At 52.6% G+C, this 17,548-nt stretch overlaps 6 protein-coding genes and 1 pseudogene across 7 annotated transcripts; 3 read left to right on the top strand and 4 right to left on the bottom strand.

Annotated features, from left to right (window-relative positions):
- Nucleotides 1-1,152: 1,152 nt before the first annotated feature.
- On the bottom strand, nt 1,153-1,554 carry LOC100486870 (histone H2B 1.1-like). Its single transcript, XM_031904326.1, has one exon. The coding sequence runs from the start codon at nt 1,531-1,533 to the stop codon at nt 1,153-1,155; it is 381 nt and encodes a 126-aa protein (XP_031760186.1). The 5' UTR covers nt 1,534-1,554.
- Nucleotides 1,555-3,842: 2,288 nt separating this feature from the next.
- LOC100487179 (histone H3) lies at nt 3,843-4,322 on the bottom strand. The gene has a single exon (XM_004915616.4). It carries the CDS (start codon nt 4,305-4,307, stop codon nt 3,897-3,899), a length of 411 nt encoding a protein of 136 aa, XP_004915673.1. The 5' UTR covers nt 4,308-4,322; the 3' UTR covers nt 3,843-3,896.
- Nucleotides 4,323-5,707: 1,385 nt separating this feature from the next.
- On the bottom strand, nt 5,708-6,440 carry LOC101734931 (histone H1B). The gene has a single exon (XM_004915615.4). It carries the CDS (start codon nt 6,419-6,421, stop codon nt 5,759-5,761), a length of 663 nt encoding a protein of 220 aa, XP_004915672.1. The 5' UTR covers nt 6,422-6,440; the 3' UTR covers nt 5,708-5,758.
- A 1,083-nt stretch (nt 6,441-7,523) lies between these two features.
- LOC101732029 lies at nt 7,524-11,943 on the top strand (annotated as a pseudogene). Its single transcript, XR_004223168.1, has 4 exons — nt 7,524-8,035; nt 9,435-9,929; nt 10,089-10,159; nt 11,463-11,943. The product of XR_004223168.1 is annotated as a neurofilament heavy polypeptide-like (transcript).
- Nucleotides 8,831-9,264, top strand: LOC101734862 (histone H2B 1.1). Its single transcript, XM_004915614.4, has one exon. The coding sequence runs from the start codon at nt 8,869-8,871 to the stop codon at nt 9,247-9,249; it is 381 nt and encodes a 126-aa protein (XP_004915671.1). The 5' UTR covers nt 8,831-8,868; the 3' UTR covers nt 9,250-9,264.
- A 2,175-nt stretch (nt 11,944-14,118) lies between the features above and the next one.
- On the bottom strand, nt 14,119-14,598 carry LOC101735111 (histone H2A type 1). Its single transcript, XM_004915618.4, has one exon. The coding sequence runs from the start codon at nt 14,564-14,566 to the stop codon at nt 14,174-14,176; it is 393 nt and encodes a 130-aa protein (XP_004915675.1). The 5' UTR covers nt 14,567-14,598; the 3' UTR covers nt 14,119-14,173.
- A 357-nt stretch (nt 14,599-14,955) lies between these two features.
- On the top strand, nt 14,956-15,412 carry LOC101735164 (histone H2B 1.1). The gene has a single exon (XM_004915619.4). The coding sequence runs from the start codon at nt 14,974-14,976 to the stop codon at nt 15,352-15,354; it is 381 nt and encodes a 126-aa protein (XP_004915676.1). The 5' UTR covers nt 14,956-14,973; the 3' UTR covers nt 15,355-15,412.
- The last annotated feature ends 2,136 nt before the right edge of the window (nt 15,413-17,548 follow it).

The following is a 17,548-nucleotide window of genomic DNA, read 5'->3' as shown; positions in this document are numbered from 1 at the left end:
GTTATTTAGAGCTGTTACTATTTGCCTAAATGTCTGTGGGTTTTACTGACCCTGCGCCGGGGCAAAGCTGAGAAACCGACTAATGTTTGACACCAGCCTTTTGTATAAAGGGGACGGTTTTTTTTATGAGAATGAACCTACTGGGGTGAGCGGCAGGGTAATTCCATCCCACACTGGGGCAACACCTAATAGTCTGTTCCCATAAGCGATTGTTTAGCTCCCCCCCCATTCATACTGGGCCAATGAGTATTTGTTCCTATACATTAAAATTTCTAAATTACTTGGTGGAACCGGTTGAACACTTTGCTGAAGGCGCTGGAACAGGAGATAAAACCCAGTACCGATATGTGCAGTCACCGTGGGGGTCGGACCCGTTACTGTCCCGCTTGGGATCCCACCTCCCCCGGTGTTTTTCAATTAGAAGCCGTTTTTGCAGGAGACTGTAAGACTCCTCACGGACCCTTCCGTTGGGTCTAGAATCTTCCCGCCCTGAAGTCGGCCTCATATCAGATATAAAGATTTCTGTACTACAGCAGGAATAAGCCCGCCCTGTGTGCCAGTTCTCTTGGGTCGGTATAGGGGGCGCTGTTCACCCCTCCGGGCCCCATATCGCAACCCTGAGAGCCCCAGTGAGGGTTATTGGCGGGTTAAATGGGCCGGGGATTCATTTGCTTTCCGAATAGTAGGTACATTCGCCCCCACTGTAAAACTTTGACTTGGATCCATATAAAAGAATATTTTTTAGATAATGGCACTGGCAGAAAATCCGACAAAATTATACTTTATGTTCCACAGCCCGTGTGTTCATTCCCAGCCGCATTTATTATGTGGCCTCCCTGGGGGAACCCGATGCATTGCGGCTGATAAAGAGTCTGTAGTTACTCGCTGTGTCCGGATGGGATTATGTAATAACTAAATCGCTACACAGGAGCGTCTGCCTGCGACACTGTATCAAGTCATTAACTAGTGGGGGCAGAAATGAAGTGTAAATAGAATACAGTAACTGCGCTGTTCCTTCAGCCCTGAGAGTTGTACTCGCCGCGGAGACTCAAATGAGAAGCAAAAGAGATTACAGATCTTATAGGGAGGGGGTGGGGGGCTCTGAGAAGAGCCTTTGTGTTGCTGGGAGTAGGGCAGGAGATGGGGCAGCAGTTACTTGGCGCTGGTGTACTTGGTGACAGCCTTGGTGCCCTCGGACACGGCGTGCTTGGCCAGCTCCCCAGGCAGCAGCAGGCGGACCGCGGTCTGGATCTCCCGGGAGGTGATGGTGGAGCGCTTGTTGTAATGAGCCAGGCGGGAGGCTTCCCCTGCGATGCGCTCAAACACATCGTTGACAAAGGAGTTCATGATGCTCATGGCCTTGGAGGAGATGCCGGTATCGGGGTGCACCTGCTTCAGCACCTTGTACACGTAAATGGCGTAACTCTCCTTCCTCGTCTTCCTGCGCTTCTTCCCATCTTTCTTCTGGGTCTTGGTCACCGCTTTCTTGGAGCCTTTCTTCGCGGCTGGAGCGGACTTGGCAGGTTCAGGCATGGTCAACTATCCTTACGCTTTCCGATAAAACTGGAATACTATTCCCTCCTCTTTCCCGCCGCTGCTTTTATAGCCCTCCCATGCAAATGAGGCAGCTTAATATCACAAACTATTACTGGTTAGTTAGTTACAGTCGTACTGCCGGTAACAGGGGGTGACTATCCCGGGGGGGGCTGATACAGTCGCACTGCCGGTAACAGGGGGTGACTATCCCGGGGGGGGCTGATACAGTCGCACTGCCGGTAACAGGGGGTGACTATCCCGGGGGGCTGCTACAGTCGTACTGCCGGTAACAGGGGGTGACTATCCCGGGGGGCTGCTACAGTCGTACTGCCGGTAACAGGGGGTGACTATCCCGGGGGGACTGATACAGTCGCACTGCCGGTAACAGGGGGTGACTATCCCGGGGGGACTGATACAGTCGCACTGCCGGTAACAGGGGGTGACTATCCCGGGGGGACTGATACAGTCGCACTGCCGGTAACAGGGGGTGACTATCCCGGGGGGACTGATACAGTCGCACTGCCGGTAACAGGGGGGTGACTATCCCGGGGGGACTGATACAGTCGCACTGCCGGTAACAGGGGGTGACTATCCCGGGGGGACTGATACAGTCGCACTGCCGGTAACAGGGGGGTGACTATCCCGGGGGGCTGATACAGTCGCACTGCCGGTAACAGGGAGGGACACAATGTTGCTATTCGGGCTGCAATTGATTTCTGCGTCGGTGAAATAATGTATCGGGGTAACAGGGGATCTGAGTGCCCCCCAACTTCTCCTTATTCTCTGATCCCAGGGGAGTCGGATGTAACAGGGAACTGATTTTGAGGGAATTTCTGAGTTTGTGACTTTTTAGTAAGAGATTACATACAGGGAATATGAATGTGACTCCCAGAGATTAGTGGGAACATTCAGCAAATACGTTTTGAGGTTTTGATTGTGCTTTCCAGTTACTGTATATAGTCAGTTATAATGTATCACTTGAACTTTAATTCATATAAAAGAATTATATAAATAAGTGACGTCTCAATCCAGTAAAGACTTTTCCTATTTCCCCTTATACTGTGTGTGCGCCCAACGGACGCTTATTTGGCGGGCGATTTGAAACCATCAGCTGATCTCACTGAGCCAATCAGTAGAAGTAACCTATGGGCAGGACTTAGTTAATCGACTTGTTTACAAGGCCAATGTATTATTATGCGCTAAACTCCGCCCACCAGCTCAGTTCCCTCTCAGGTCCTCCCCAGACATATAAAGGAGGCTGTAGGAAGCGCTTGCTACACATAATTCACTCAGTCAGTTTGAGATGTCCGGACGCGGCAAAGGCGGGAAGGGTTTGGGGAAAGGAGGCGCCAAGCGGCACAGGAAGGTGCTGCGGGATAACATCCAGGGCATCACCAAGCCCGCCATCCGCCGCCTGGCACGGAGAGGGGGAGTCAAGCGCATCTCTGGCCTCATCTATGAGGAGACTCGGGGGGTCCTCAAGGTTTTCCTGGAGAATGTCATCCGGGACGCCGTCACCTACACCGAGCACGCCAAGAGGAAGACCGTTACCGCCATGGATGTGGTGTACGCTCTCAAGCGCCAGGGCCGCACTCTCTACGGCTTCGGGGGCTGAATCTGCTCATAAACCGATATAAACCCAAAGGCTCTTCTCAGAGCCGCCACATAGTCACTGAGAGTTGGAACAACTCGGTCTCTTCTAAATGTTCTGCCTTTCGGTTTCCCGTATCCCCCGCCATTGGCTTATTCAGCCCATAGGCTCCTCCCCTCACATACGGTCCCACAGTCCGTGTCCTGCCCCGTCCGACTGATAAACGGTATCTCAGGGGGCGAATACTTAGCGATCTGAGAATGAATCTGTTGGTAACACCGGTCTCTCTCAACAGTCTTCCCCCTGTGTCCCCTTCCTCCTCTCCCCCCATGGAGTTGGGACAAGAATGAACTCTCCCTATAGTTGTCCCTGGGCAAATAGGGGGGTATTTGGGCTGGAGATCCCTATGTGGGTTATGATGGATGGGGGGTGGGGGTGACTATATTCAGCAGTTTTCTAGTTAATTCCAGCAATCTGGTTGCTAGGGTGCAAATTACCCTAGCAACCATGCATTGAATGAGACACAGGAATATGAATAGAATGAACTCAACCTATAGTTGGCCCTGGCCGAACAGGTGGGTGTTTGGGCTGCAGATCCCTATGTGGGTTATTGGGGGGCAGATTTCCGGGCACAATGGTGCCGGGAGCCACAGACCGGGTGTCAGTCCCCATCACTCCCTACCGGCTCTTCATGTTCAGCTGATTTGATTGGGGATTTGGTGGCTCTGAAAAGAGCCTTTGTGCTGCTGGGAGGCTGTGCGGGTTGGATCTAAGCCCTCTCGCCTCGGATCCTGCGGGCCAGCTGGATGTCCTTGGGCATGATGGTGACCCTCTTGGCGTGGATGGCGCACAGGTTGGTGTCCTCAAAGAGACCGACCAGATAAGCCTCGCTGGCCTCCTGCAGAGCCATGACGGCTGAGCTCTGGAAGCGCAGGTCGGTCTTGAAGTCCTGAGCGATCTCCCGGACCAGGCGCTGGAAAGGCAGTTTGCGGATGAGCAGCTCGGTGGATTTCTGGTAGCGGCGGATCTCCCGGAGAGCGACTGTGCCGGGCCGGTAACGGTGAGGTTTCTTGACTCCGCCGGTGGCCGGGGCGCTCTTCCTGGCTGCCTTGGTGGCGAGCTGCTTGCGGGGAGCTTTCCCTCCGGTGGATTTGCGGGCGGTCTGCTTGGTACGAGCCATCGTATACAATTCCGAACTTCAACTCTTTCACTAATAAAGAATGAACAAGAGAACCCCTTATATAGGCGCTACTACCTTATAGGAGACATATCCTATAAACATGATGAATGTACCAGGGAATTATACTCCTCTAGATATAGAAGGATTGTGCTTAAAAAGTTGTGTTTCTGACTGATTTATTGAGAAATTCCCCCAAACCCCACTAGCCCCGCCCATCTGTTCCACTTCCTGCTGGCTGAATTCTCTGGATGAGCTGGGGAGCCGTTGGCCCTCCATACCCTGCACTGTGGGATAGGAACCAATCAGCAGCTAGGCTGACCTGATAGGAAACTGAAGCCTGTCTGTGCTTTTGTGACTGCAGGGCTGTGATTGGCTCTCCCCCTCCTACTGTGCTTCTGGCAGGGACCGTTAGGACACGCCCACTCTCCATTTCACACTGGACAGAGAAGTGAGAGAATCTATAGGGAGCTCCAATAAAGGGGCCATTGTTACAGATAGGGTTAATGTTTAGCCCAAAGGGAAACCAGCACCGGATATTATTCATAATTGCCTACAAAATTAGCCATTTTTCCCATTTATCCAATATGTCTCCTTTAAGATTGGCAAATCCGCTTCATTCTAAGAAATCCCGCCTCAACACTACAGCGCTATTGGTCAGTTTGAATATAATTTCTCCTTTGTTTGGGTCGGAGAAGCCTGTTGGTTATTTCAGACATCCCGCCAAAAGGTTTTTGAGTCTGTTCCTGTACAGTGTAACCTGCTAAGGGGACGGAGCTTATAAAGCTGGAATGTTGGACTTTATGTAGTGTTGCAATTTAATGCTTTCACTACAATCCCGGGTAGCGATGCCGCTAATAACCCGAGAGATCAGTAAGGGAACCCCGTGTAACAAACTGTCAGTTTCCCGCACTGGAACAGCCGCTCCCCGTTTTATTTCCCCGGGTTCCACCTGAACCCGCTCAGCCGGGAGACAAGGGCTGAAACCAAAACCCATGGAAATGGATATTTGCTAAATGACGTTGTAAAACCGCACATCACCACTAGGTGTCACTAATTGTACACTCAGCGCTAGGCAGATACGGTTACAGATCGGGTCTATAGTTGTACGGATCTTCCCCCTGACTGAATCTCTATTTGTGGCAGGGAACACGGACGCGGGCGTTGCTCCCTTATTTTGGGGTAATTTGTTTCTCTCCCGTGTAATGTAATGAGGGATCGGCCCAGAGCAGGGGTCCTCAAACTTCTGACCCAAGGGGCCGGACCACCAGCACCCCCCTCCCGCTCTAAATCGTATGGCCCAGATACCAGTTAGCTCACTAGGAGCTCTGCCCGAACCGAAAACCCCGACATATTACAGTAACGCAGTCGCACAGGTATCGGCTCTTTTGCTGGGGGAGGTGGGGGCTCTGAAAAGAGCCTTTGGTGCAATGCGCTGGGGCCCCGGGGCCACATTACTTCTTAGGAGCGGCCTTCTTTGCTTTAGCCGCTTTGGGTTTGGCTGCCTTGGCCTTTTTAGCCGGGCTCTTGGCAGCTTTGGGCTTGGCGGCCTTTTTAGCCGGGCTCTTGGCCACCTTCTTGGGTTTGGCCGCTTTGGGCTTCTTGGGGCTTTTGGCGGCCTTTGCCGGTTTCTTCACCTTCTTGGGGCTCTTTGCTGCTGCCGAGACCTTCTTGGGCTTTTTAGGGGACTTGGGCGCCTTCTTTGCCGCCGCCGCTGGTTTCTTGGCTTTGGGCGCCGCTGGCTTCTTCTTGGCCGCCTTCTCCTTACTCTCCAGCGGCTTCTTGTTCAGCTTGAAGGATCCGGAGGCTCCGCTCCCCTTGACTTGGGTGAGAGTCCCCTTAGTGACCAAGGCCTTGAGAGCCAGCTTGAGGCGGCTGTTGTTCCTCTCCACATCGTAGCCTCCGGCAGCCAGAGCCTTCTTGAGAGCGGCCAGGGACACCCCGCTGCGCTCCTTAGAGGCGGACACGGCTTTCACGATGAGCTCGGCCGCGCTGGGCCCGGAGGGTTTCTTGGCTTTGGCGCCTCCCGCTGCCGCCTTCTTGGGCTGCTTCTTCTTCTTCTTGGCGGCTTCAGCCGGGGGAGGGGCCGGAGCGGTCTCAGCTGCAGTCTCTGCCATTCTCTCCCTAAACTCAGTAAAAAGTATTTTGGTTTCCAGGTGCGGAGCCTCTTTATATTCAGCCTTTCTTTGCCTGATTGGTCAACTAGCAACATCAAGTATGCCTCCTATTGGGTGGTGTTGTAGCCCCGCCTATTATTTCTTACCTCCTTTCAAACCTGTAAGAGCCCGGCTAAAAAGGCCAAGGCAGCCAAACCCAAAGCGGCTAAAGCAAAGAAGGCCGCTCCTAAGAAGTAATGTGGCCCCGGGGCCCCAGCGCATTGCACCAAAGGCTCTTTTCAGAGCCCCCACCTCCCCCAGCAAAAGAGCCGGTAACTTCTGTCGCTCTGTAGTAGCCCCGCCCCCATATCAGCCCCATGGTTACTGTGTATAGTTAGGGTTGGGTTCTGTTGGTAGACAATATAGGTGATTTCCATTTGCCGTGGGTTCCCCCGCACTACAGTACTGTCTGTACCGCTGCCTTCTCGGATCGCTGGAAATAATGTAGTTTGGGGAATGATCCTGTGAAACCTCAAATCCCCACTAGGTGCCGCTATTGTACAACCTGCAGATCTGGGCACCGGGCGGTTACAGTTTCACTATTTGGTTCTGCCGTTCCCTGAATCCGCACCCCGCCTGAGGGTTACTGGTTCCCAATGTTCCCAACTCAACTGGGAATGGTTTGTGGCTCCGCCAAAGCGGAACTGGCACCGGAACCAAGAGATTTCGCCTTTGGCTCCTAATCGGGAGGTTATTTTGTACTTTATTAGCGGAACCGCAGCCCGGGATTGTGTTGGGAAAGAGCAATGGGCTCAGCTCTAAACTGCTACGAAATCACAAACACAAGGTTGTGTCCATCTAGCGAGTGAGATTCTGGGGGCGGGAGATCTGAAATCGCTGAGGGTTTTCTCAGAGCGACCGGACAATAAGCGCATATGGAATTTTTTATGAAAATGAAAACAGCCAATAGAGTAGTAGTATTTAGGCGGGATTTCTGATTTGAGAAGCAGATTCGCTAGGTACTGAAGGGGCGGGTTTAGAGATGACCAATCACAAGGTGGTAGCGCCTATAAATTATAAGTCAATGCGGCTGTGGTTTCTATTGAGTTTCTTTTCGTTAGTGATTATATTATCTCTATCGCTATGGCCCGTACCAAGCAGACCGCCCGCAAATCCACCGGAGGGAAAGCTCCCCGCAAGCAGCTCGCCACCAAGGCAGCCAGGAAGAGCGCCCCGGCCACCGGCGGAGTCAAGAAACCTCACCGTTACCGGCCCGGCACAGTCGCTCTCCGGGAGATCCGCCGCTACCAGAAATCCACCGAGCTGCTCATCCGCAAACTGCCTTTCCAGCGCCTGGTCCGGGAGATCGCTCAGGACTTCAAGACCGACCTGCGCTTCCAGAGCTCAGCCGTCATGGCTCTGCAGGAGGCCAGCGAGGCTTATCTGGTCGGTCTCTTTGAGGACACCAACCTGTGCGCCATCCACGCCAAGAGGGTCACCATCATGCCCAAGGACATCCAGCTGGCCCGCAGGATCCGAGGCGAGAGGGCTTAGATCCAACCCGCACAGCCTCCCAGCAGCACAAAGGCTCTTTTCAGAGCCACCAAATCCCCAATCAAATCAGCTGAACACACAGTGTAACAATCAGCAGCATGGGATGTGGGTAATACACCGGGCGCTGCTCATTCACTGTATGTGGCTTCCCCCTGGCGCTGCCTCCTTACTGTCAGTTACTTCTATTCATCCCGCAGCCTTTCCTACTAATACTCCTTCCATTATAATCAACTCATAATTAGGGATTGGAACGAGCAGCAGCCACATAACTGCCCGATTCATACAGGTCTCCCCCCACTTCCAACCCGCAGTGACTGCCCCATGATCGGCTGAATTAATCTCGCAATTTGTGCTCTGACAGATATCGGTACATTTTTAGGGACAGGGAAGAAACGTGAAAATTCGGCTTTTATCCCCACTCATAGAAGGCGTAAAACCCAAACTAAATACTATTGTTGGGACAGGAATCCTGTGAGTAACGTTATCCTTATGTCTGTATCCCGCCACATTCATTTATCCTGTAACAAAACGACCCCCTGTGCGATGCAGCTGTATTGGGCGGCTCTGAGAGGAGCCTTTGGGTTTATGAGCGGATCAGCAGTCAGATTTACCCGTATGTGTCACACAGCCGTGTTTAGATAATGTGAGTGGCTCTGAGAAGCACCAAAAAATTGCTCTAAACACGTTTCTTCTTTTTTTTTTTTTTTTTTTTCGAGTCCGATTGCAGCCAATCACACAGACGCTTTCTGGAACACCAATCCGTAGCTGTGAATGGGCGGGTTTATGCCATGTGACACAAACCGACCAGTTACAGACGCAGGTTCCGAGTTCCCTTATTTGCAGGGGAGGCCTATAAAAGCAGCAGCCCGGGAGGAGGAGAGAACAGTTTGTAGTTAGAAAGCAGCGGTGTGACCATGCCTGAACCAGCCAAGTCCGCTCCAGCCCCGAAGAAAGGCTCCAAGAAAGCGGTGACCAAGACCCAGAAGAAAGATGGGAAGAAGCGCAGGAAGACAAGGAAGGAGAGTTACGCCATTTACGTGTACAAGGTGCTGAAGCAGGTGCACCCCGATACCGGCATCTCCTCCAAGGCCATGAGCATCATGAACTCCTTTGTCAACGATGTGTTTGAGCGCATCGCAGGGGAAGCCTCCCGCCTGGCTCATTACAACAAGCGCTCCACCATCACCTCCCGGGAGATCCAGACCGCGGTCCGCCTGCTGCTGCCTGGGGAGCTGGCCAAGCACGCCGTGTCCGAGGGCACCAAGGCTGTCACCAAGTACACCAGCGCCAAGTAACTGCTGCCCCATCTCCTGCCCTACTCCCAGCAACACAAAGGCTCTTCTCAGAGCCACCCACCCCCTCCCTATAAGATCTGTAAACTCTTCTGCTTCTCATTTGAGTCTCCGCGGTGAGAACAACTCTCAGGGCTGAAGGAACAGCGCAGTTACTGTATTCTATTTACACTTCATTTCTGAAGCAGCCCAAGAAGGCGGCAGCGGGAGGCGCCAAAGCCAAGAAACCCTCCGGGCCCAGCGCGGCCGAGCTCATCGTGAAAGCCGTGTCCGCCTCTAAGGAGCGCAGCGGGGTGTCCCTGGCCGCTCTCAAGAAGGCTCTGGCTGCCGGAGGCTACGATGTGGAGAGGAACAACAGCCGCCTCAAGCTGGCTCTCAAGGCCTTGGTCACTAAGGGGACTCTCACCCAAGTCAAGGGGAGCGGAGCCTCCGGATCCTTCAAGCTGAACAAGAAGCCGCTGGAGAGTAAGGAGAAGGCGGCCAAGAAGAAGCCAGCGGCGCCCAAAGCCAAGAAACCAGCGGCGGCGGCAAAGAAGGCGCCCAAGTCCCCTAAAAAGCCCAAGAAGGTCTCGGCAGCAGCAAAGAGCCCCAAGAAGGTGAAGAAACCGGCAAAGGCCGCCAAAAGCCCCAAGAAGCCCAAAGCTGCCAAACCCAAGAAGGTGGCCAAGAGCCCGGCTAAAAAGGCCGCCAAGCCCAAAGCTGCCAAGAGCCCGGCTAAAAAGGCCAAGGCAGCCAAACCCAAAGCTGCTAAAGCAAAGAAGGCCGCTCCTAAGAAGTAATGTGGCCCCGGGGCCCCAGCGCATTGCACCAAAGGCTCTTTTCAGAGCCCCCACCTCCCCCAGCAAAAGAGCCGATACCTGTGCGACTGCGTTACTGTAATATGTCGGGGTTTTCGGTTCGGGCAGAGCTCCTAGTGAGCTAACTGGTATCTGGGCCATACGATTTAGAGCGGGAGGGGGGTGCTGGTGGTCCGGCCCCTTGGGTCAGAAGTTTGAGGACCCCTGCTCTGGGCCGATCCCTCATTACATTACACGGGAGAGAAACAAATTACCCCAAAATAAGGGGGCAACGCCCGCGTCCGTGTTCCCTGCCACAAATAGAGATTCAGTCAGGGGGAAGATCCGTACAACTATAGACCCGATCTGTAACCGTATCTGCCTAGCGCTGAGTGTACAATTAGTGACACCTAGTGGTGATGTGCGGTTTTACAACGTCATTTAGCAAATATCCATTTCCACGGGTTTTGGTTTTAGCCCTTGTCTCCCGGCTGAGCGGGTTCAGGTGGAACCCGGGGAAATAAAACGGGGAGCGGCTGTTCCAGTGCGGGAAACTGACAGTTTGTTACACGGGGTTCCCTTACTGATCTCTCGGGTTATTAGCGGCATCGCTACCCGGGATTGTAGTGAAAGCATTAAATTGCAACACTACATAAAGTCCAACATTCCAGCTTTATAAGCTCCGTCCCCTTAGCAGGTTACACTGTACAGGAACAGACTCAAAAACCTTTTGGCGGGATGTCTGAAATAACCAACAGGCTTCTCCGACCCAAACAAAGGAGAAATTATATTCAAACTGACCAATAGCGCTGTAGTGTTGAGGCGGGATTTCTTAGAATGAAGCGGATTTGCCAATCTTAAAGGAGACATATTGGATAAATGGGAAAAATGGCTAATTTTGTAGGCAATTATGAATAATATCCGGTGCTGGTTTCCCTTTGGGCTAAACATTAACCCTATCTGTAACAATGGCCCCTTTATTGGAGCTCCCTATAGATCCTCTCAGGTCCCTGTCTGGGTTTCACATGAGGGGTGGGCGTGTCCTAACGGTCCCTGCCAGAAGCACAGTAGGAGGGGGAGAGCCAATCACAGCCCTGCACTCACACAAGCACAGACAGGCTTCAGTTCCCTATCAGGTCAGCCTAGCTGCTGATTGGTTCCTATCCTACAGTGCAGGGTATGGAGGGCCGCCGGCTCCCCAGCTCATCCAGAGAATTCAGCCAGCAGGAAGTGGAACAGATGGGCGGGGCTAGTGGGGTTTGGGGGGAATTTCTCAATAAATCAGTCAGAAACACAACTTTTTAAGCACAATCCTTCTATATCTAGAGGAGTATAATTCCCTGGTACATTCATCATGTTTATAGGATATGTCTCCTATAAGGTAGTAGCGCCTGTATAAGGGGTTCTCTTGTTCATTCTTTATTAGTGAAAGAGTTGAAGTTCGGAATTGTATACGATGGCCCGTACCAAGCAGACCGCCCGCAAATCCACCGGAGGGAAAGCTCCCCGCAAGCAGCTCGCCACCAAGGCAGCCAGGAAGAGCGCCCCGGCCACCGGCGGAGTCAAGAAACCTCACCGTTACCGGCCCGGCACAGTCGCTCTCCGGGAGATCCGCCGCTACCAGAAATCCACCGAGCTGCTCATCCGCAAACTGCCTTTCCAGCGCCTGGTCCGGGAGATCGCTCAGGACTTCAAGACCGACCTGCGCTTCCAGAGCTCAGCCGTCATGGCTCTGCAGGAGGCCAGCGAGGCTTATCTGGTCGGTCTCTTTGAGGACACCAACCTGTGCGCCATCCACGCCAAGAGGGTCACCATCATGCCCAAGGACATCCAGCTGGCCCGCAGGATCCGAGGCGAGAGGGCTTAGATCCAACCCGCACAGCCTCCCAGCAGCACAAAGGCTCTTTTCAGAGCCACCAAATCCCCAATCAAATCAGCTGAACATGAGGAGCCGGTAGGGAGTGATGGGGACTGACACCCGGTCTGTGGCTCCCGGCACCATTGTGCCCGGAAATCTGCCCCCCAATAACCCACATAGGGATCTGCAGCCCAAACACCCACCTGTTCGGCCAGGGCCAACTATAGGTTGAGTTCATTCTATTCATATTCCTGTGTCTCATTCAATGCATGGTTGCTAGGGTAATTTGCACCCTAGCAACCAGATTGCTGGAATTAACTAGAAAACTGCTGAATATAGTCACCCCCACCCCCCATCCATCATAACCCACATAGGGATCTCCAGCCCAAATACCCCCCTATTTGCCCAGGGACAACTATAGGGAGAGTTCATTCTTGTCCCAACTCCATGGGGGGAGAGGAGGAAGGGGACACAGGGGGAAGACTGTTGAGAGAGACCGGTGTTACCAACAGATTCATTCTCAGATCGCTAAGTATTCGCCCCCTGAGATACCGTTTATCAGTCGGACGGGGCAGGACACGGACTGTGGGACCGTATGTGAGGGGAGGAGCCTATGGGCTGAATAAGCCAATGGCGGGGGATACGGGAAACCGAAAGGCAGAACATTTAGAAGAGACCGAGTTGTTCCAACTCTCAGTGACTATGTGGCGGCTCTGAGAAGAGCCTTTGGGTTTATATCGGTTTATGAGCAGATTCAGCCCCCGAAGCCGTAGAGAGTGCGGCCCTGGCGCTTGAGAGCGTACACCACATCCATGGCGGTAACGGTCTTCCTCTTGGCGTGCTCGGTGTAGGTGACGGCGTCCCGGATGACATTCTCCAGGAAAACCTTGAGGACCCCCCGAGTCTCCTCATAGATGAGGCCAGAGATGCGCTTGACTCCCCCTCTCCGTGCCAGGCGGCGGATGGCGGGCTTGGTGATGCCCTGGATGTTATCCCGCAGCACCTTCCTGTGCCGCTTGGCGCCTCCTTTCCCCAAACCCTTCCCGCCTTTGCCGCGTCCGGACATCTCAAACTGACTGAGTGAATTATGTGTAGCAAGCGCTTCCTACAGCCTCCTTTATATGTCTGGGGAGGACCTGAGAGGGAACTGAGCTGGTGGGCGGAGTTTAGCGCATAATAATACATTGGCCTTGTAAACAAGTCGATTAACTAAGTCCCGCCCATAGGTTACTTCTACTGATTGGCTCAGTGAGATCAGCTGATGGTTTCAAATCGCCCGCCAAGTAAGCGTCCGTTGGGCGCACACACAGTATAAGGGGAAATAGGAAAAGTCTTTACTGGATTGAGACGTCACTTATTTATATAATTCTTTTATATGAATTAAAGTCCAAGTGATACATTATAACTGACTATATACAGTAACTGGACAGCAAAATCAAAACCTCAAAACGTATTTGCTGAATGTTCCCACTAATCTCTGGGAATCACATTCATATTCCCTGTATGTAATCTCTTACTAAAAAGTCACAAACTCAGAAATTCCCTCAAAATCAGTTCCCTGTTACATCCGACTCCCCTGGGATCAGTGAATAAGGAGAAGTTGGGGGGCACTCAGATCCCCTGTTACCCCGATACATTATTTCACCAACTCAGAAATCAATTGCAGCCCGAATAGCAACATTGTGTCCCTCCCTGTTACCTGCAGTGCGACTGTATCAGTCCCCCCGGGATAGTCACCCCCCTGTTACCGGCAGTACGACTGTATCAGTCCCCCCGGGATAGTCACCCCCTGTTACCGGCAGTGCGACTGTATCAGTCCCCCCGGGATAGTCACCCCCTGTGACCGGCAGTACGACTGTATCAGTCCCCCCGGGATAGTCACCCCCTGTTACCGGCAGTACGACTGTATCAGTCCCCCCGGGATAGTCACCCCCTGTTACCCCCCCCCCCCGGGATAGTCACCCACAGGGGAAAGACTGTTAAGAGGGACCGGTGTTACGAACAGATTAGTTCTCAGATCGCTAAATATTAGTTTCCCCCTGCGATACTGCGACTGGGCCGGACACTGACCAACCTATGGGGAGTGTATGTCTGTGTGTGGGGGGCGAGCCTATGGGCTAAATAAGCAAATTACAACGGAGCTTATTGCCAATTTCTTGCAGTGAATACATGAAACTGAAGTCTCTATAGAAAGTTTAGAACAGACCAAGTTGTTAGAACTCTTAGTGACTATATGGGGGCGGCTCTGAGAAGAGCCTTTGGGTTTCTGTAGTTCTACTCGTCACTCAGAGCGTTACTTGCCCTTGGCCGGCTTGGAGCTCTCGGCTTTCTTGGGCAGCAGCACGGACTGGATGTTGGGCAGGACCCCGCCCTGAGCGATAGTCACCCCTCCGAGCAGTTTGTTCAGCTCCTCATCGTTGCGCACAGCGAGCTGCAGGTGCCTGGGGATGATGCGGGTCTTCTTGTTATCCCGGGCAGCGTTCCCGGCCAACTCCAGGATCTCAGCGGTCAGGTACTCGAGTACTGCGGCCAGATAGACCGGAGCTCCGGCTCCCACCCGCTCGGCATAATTGCCTTTCCTCAACAACCGGTGAACACGGCCAACTGGGAACTGCAGCCCAGCCCGGGATGAGCGGGTCTTGGCCTTAGCCCGAACCTTGCCGCCTTGTTTGCCTCTTCCGGACATGTTCTCAGGAGTAAATCCAAACGCTCGAAAACAAATAAATTGCAGAATATAACTTTTCCGCGCAGGTTCTGGTTTTAGTAGGCAGCTCTGGACACACCTCTCTTCTCCAATTGGGTAAGTTGCAATGCAGCCAATCACAGTGTAGGTTTCGGACGCACCAATCAATTGCCCTAAATACTTTCAATCAGTTTTCTACTGGGTGGGATTGATTGCAGCCAATAACACACAGACACTTTCAGCAATCCGTCGCTGTAGATGGGCGGTCTTTATACCATGTGATAAAACTAACCAGTAATAGTTTGTGATATTAAGCTGCCTCATTTGCATGGGAGGGCTATAAAAGCAGCGGCGGGAAAGAGGAGGGAATAGTATTCCAGTTTTATCGGAAAGCGTAAGGTTAATTGACCATGCCTGAACCTGCCAAGTCCGCTCCAGCCGCGAAGAAAGGCTCCAAGAAAGCGGTGACCAAGACCCAGAAGAAAGATGGGAAGAAGCGCAGGAAGACAAGGAAGGAGAGTTACGCCATTTACGTGTACAAGGTGCTGAAGCAGGTGCACCCCGATACCGGCATCTCCTCCAAGGCCATGAGCATCATGAACTCCTTTGTCAACGATGTGTTTGAGCGCATCGCAGGGGAAGCCTCCCGCCTGGCTCATTACAACAAGCGCTCCACCATCACCTCCCGGGAGATCCAGACCGCGGTCCGCCTGCTGCTGCCTGGGGAGCTGGCCAAGCACGCCGTGTCCGAGGGCACCAAGGCTGTCACCAAGTACACCAGCGCCAAGTAACTGCTGCCCCATCTCTTGCCCTACTCCCGGCAACACTAAGGCTCTTCTCAGAGCCACCCACCCCCTCCCTATAAGATCTGTAATCTCTTTTGCTTCTCATTTGAGTCTCCGCGGCGAGTACAACTCTCAGGGCTGAAGGAACAGCGCAGTTACTGTATTCTATTTACACTTCATTTCTGCCCCCACCAGTTAATGACTTGATACAGTGTCGCAGGCAGACGCTCCTGTGTAGCGATTTAGTTATTACATAATCCCATCCGGACACAGCGAGTAACTACAGACTCTTTCCCAGCCGCAATGCATTGGGTTCCCCCCAGGGAGGCCACATAATAAATGCGGCTGGGAATGAGCACATGGGCTGTGGAACATAAAGTATAATTTTGTCGGATTTTCTGCCAGTGCCATTATCTAAAAAATATTCTTTTATATGGATCCAAGTCAAAGTTTTACAGTGGGGGCGAATGTACCTACTATTCGGAAAGCAAATGAATCCCCGGCCCATTTAACCCGCCAATAACCCTCACTGGGGCTCTCAGGGTTGCGATATGGGGCCCGGAGGGGTGAACAGCGCCCCCTATACCGACCCAAGAGAACTGGCACACAGGGCGGGCTTATTCCTGCTGTAGTACAGAAATCTTTATAGCTGATATGAGGCCGACTTCAGGGCGGGAAGATTCTAGACCCAACAGAAGGGTCCGTGAGGAGTCTTACAGTCTCCTGCAAAAACGGCTTCTAATTGAAAAACACCGGGGGAGGTGGGATCCCAAGCGGAACAGTAACGGGTCCGACCCCCACGGTGACTGCACATATCGGTACTGGGTTTTATCTCCTGTTCCTGCGCCTTCAGCAAAGTGTTCAACCGGTTCCACCAAGTAATTTAGAAATTTTAATGTATAGGAACAAATTCTCATTGGCCCAATATGAATGGGGGGGGGAGCTAAACAATCGCTTATGGGAACAGACTATTAGGTGTTGCCCCAGTGTGGGACGGAATTACCCTGCCGCTCACCCCAGTAGGTTTTCTTCTCATAAAAACCGTCCCCTTTATACAAAAGGCTGGTGTCAAACAGTCGGTTTCTCAGCTTTGCCCCGGCGCAGGGTCAGTAAAACCCAGACATTTAGGCAAATAGTAACAGCTCTAAATAACCGAGTGAGTGGCGGCTCTGAGAAGAGCCTTTGGGTTTATATCGGTTTCTGAGCAGATTCAGCCCCCGAAGCCGTAGAGAGTGCGGCCCTGGCGCTTGAGAGCGTACACCACATCCATGGCGGTAACGGTCTTCCTCTTGGCGTGCTCGGTGTAGGTGACGGCGTCCCGGATGACATTCTCCAGGAAAACCTTGAGGACCCCCCGAGTCTCCTCATAGATGAGGCCAGAGATGCGCTTGACTCCCCCTCTCCGTGCCAGGCGGCGGATGGCGGGCTTGGTGATGCCCTGGATGTTATCCCGCAGCACCTTCCTGTGCCGCTTGGCGCCTCCTTTCCCCAAACCCTTCCCGCCTTTGCCGCGTCCGGACATCCTCAAACTGACTGAGTGAATTATGTACAGCAAGCGCTTCCTGCAGCCTCCTTTATACAGATGGGGAGGACCTGAGAGGGAACTGAGCTGGTGGGCGGAGTTTAGTGCATAATAATACATTGTCCTCTCAAACAAGTCGATTAACTAAGTCCCGCCCATAGGTTACTTCTACTGATTGGCTCAGTGAGATCAGCTGATGGTTTCAAATCGCCCGCCAAGTAAGCGTCCGTTGGGCGCACACACAGTATAAGGGGAAATAGGAAAGGTCTTTACTGGATTGAGACGTCACTTATTTATATAATTCTTTTATATGAATTAAAGTCCAAGTGATACATTATAACTGACTATATACAGTAACTGGACAGCAAAATCAAAACCACAAAACGTATTTGCTGAATGTTCCCACTAATCTCTGGGAATCACATTCATATTCCCTGTATGTAATCTCTGAGCCCCGAATCCAGAAATTCCCTCAATCAGTTCCCTGTTACATCCGACTCCGCACTGGGAAGCTCCGCTGGGATCAGAGAATAAGGAGAAGTGGGGGGCCCTCAGATCCCCTGTTACCCCGATACATTATTTCACCGACGCAGAAATCAATTGCAGCCCGAATAGCAACATTGTGTCCCTCCCTGTTATTGGCAGTGCGACTGTATCAGCCCCCCCCCCGTGTAACTA

This window comes from Xenopus tropicalis, chromosome 6 (assembly GCF_000004195.4).
Source record: "Xenopus tropicalis strain Nigerian chromosome 6, UCB_Xtro_10.0, whole genome shotgun sequence".
Lineage (NCBI taxonomy): Eukaryota > Metazoa > Chordata > Amphibia > Anura > Pipidae > Xenopus > Xenopus tropicalis.
This window is presented reverse-complemented; position numbering and strand designations above follow the sequence as displayed.

Excerpts from the sequence above, each read along its gene's own strand:
- LOC100486870 (XM_031904326.1), bottom strand. The coding sequence starts at position 1,533 with ATGCCTGAACCTGCCAAGTCCGCTCCAGCCGCGAAGAAAGGCTCCAAG.
- LOC101734862 (XM_004915614.4), top strand. The coding sequence starts at position 8,869 with ATGCCTGAACCAGCCAAGTCCGCTCCAGCCCCGAAGAAAGGCTCCAAG.
- LOC101734931 (XM_004915615.4), bottom strand. The coding sequence starts at position 6,421 with ATGGCAGAGACTGCAGCTGAGACCGCTCCGGCCCCTCCCCCGGCTGAA.
- LOC101735164 (XM_004915619.4), top strand. The coding sequence starts at position 14,974 with ATGCCTGAACCTGCCAAGTCCGCTCCAGCCGCGAAGAAAGGCTCCAAG.
- LOC100487179 (XM_004915616.4), bottom strand. The coding sequence starts at position 4,307 with ATGGCTCGTACCAAGCAGACCGCCCGCAAATCCACCGGAGGGAAAGCT.
- LOC101735111 (XM_004915618.4), bottom strand. The coding sequence starts at position 14,566 with ATGTCCGGAAGAGGCAAACAAGGCGGCAAGGTTCGGGCTAAGGCCAAG.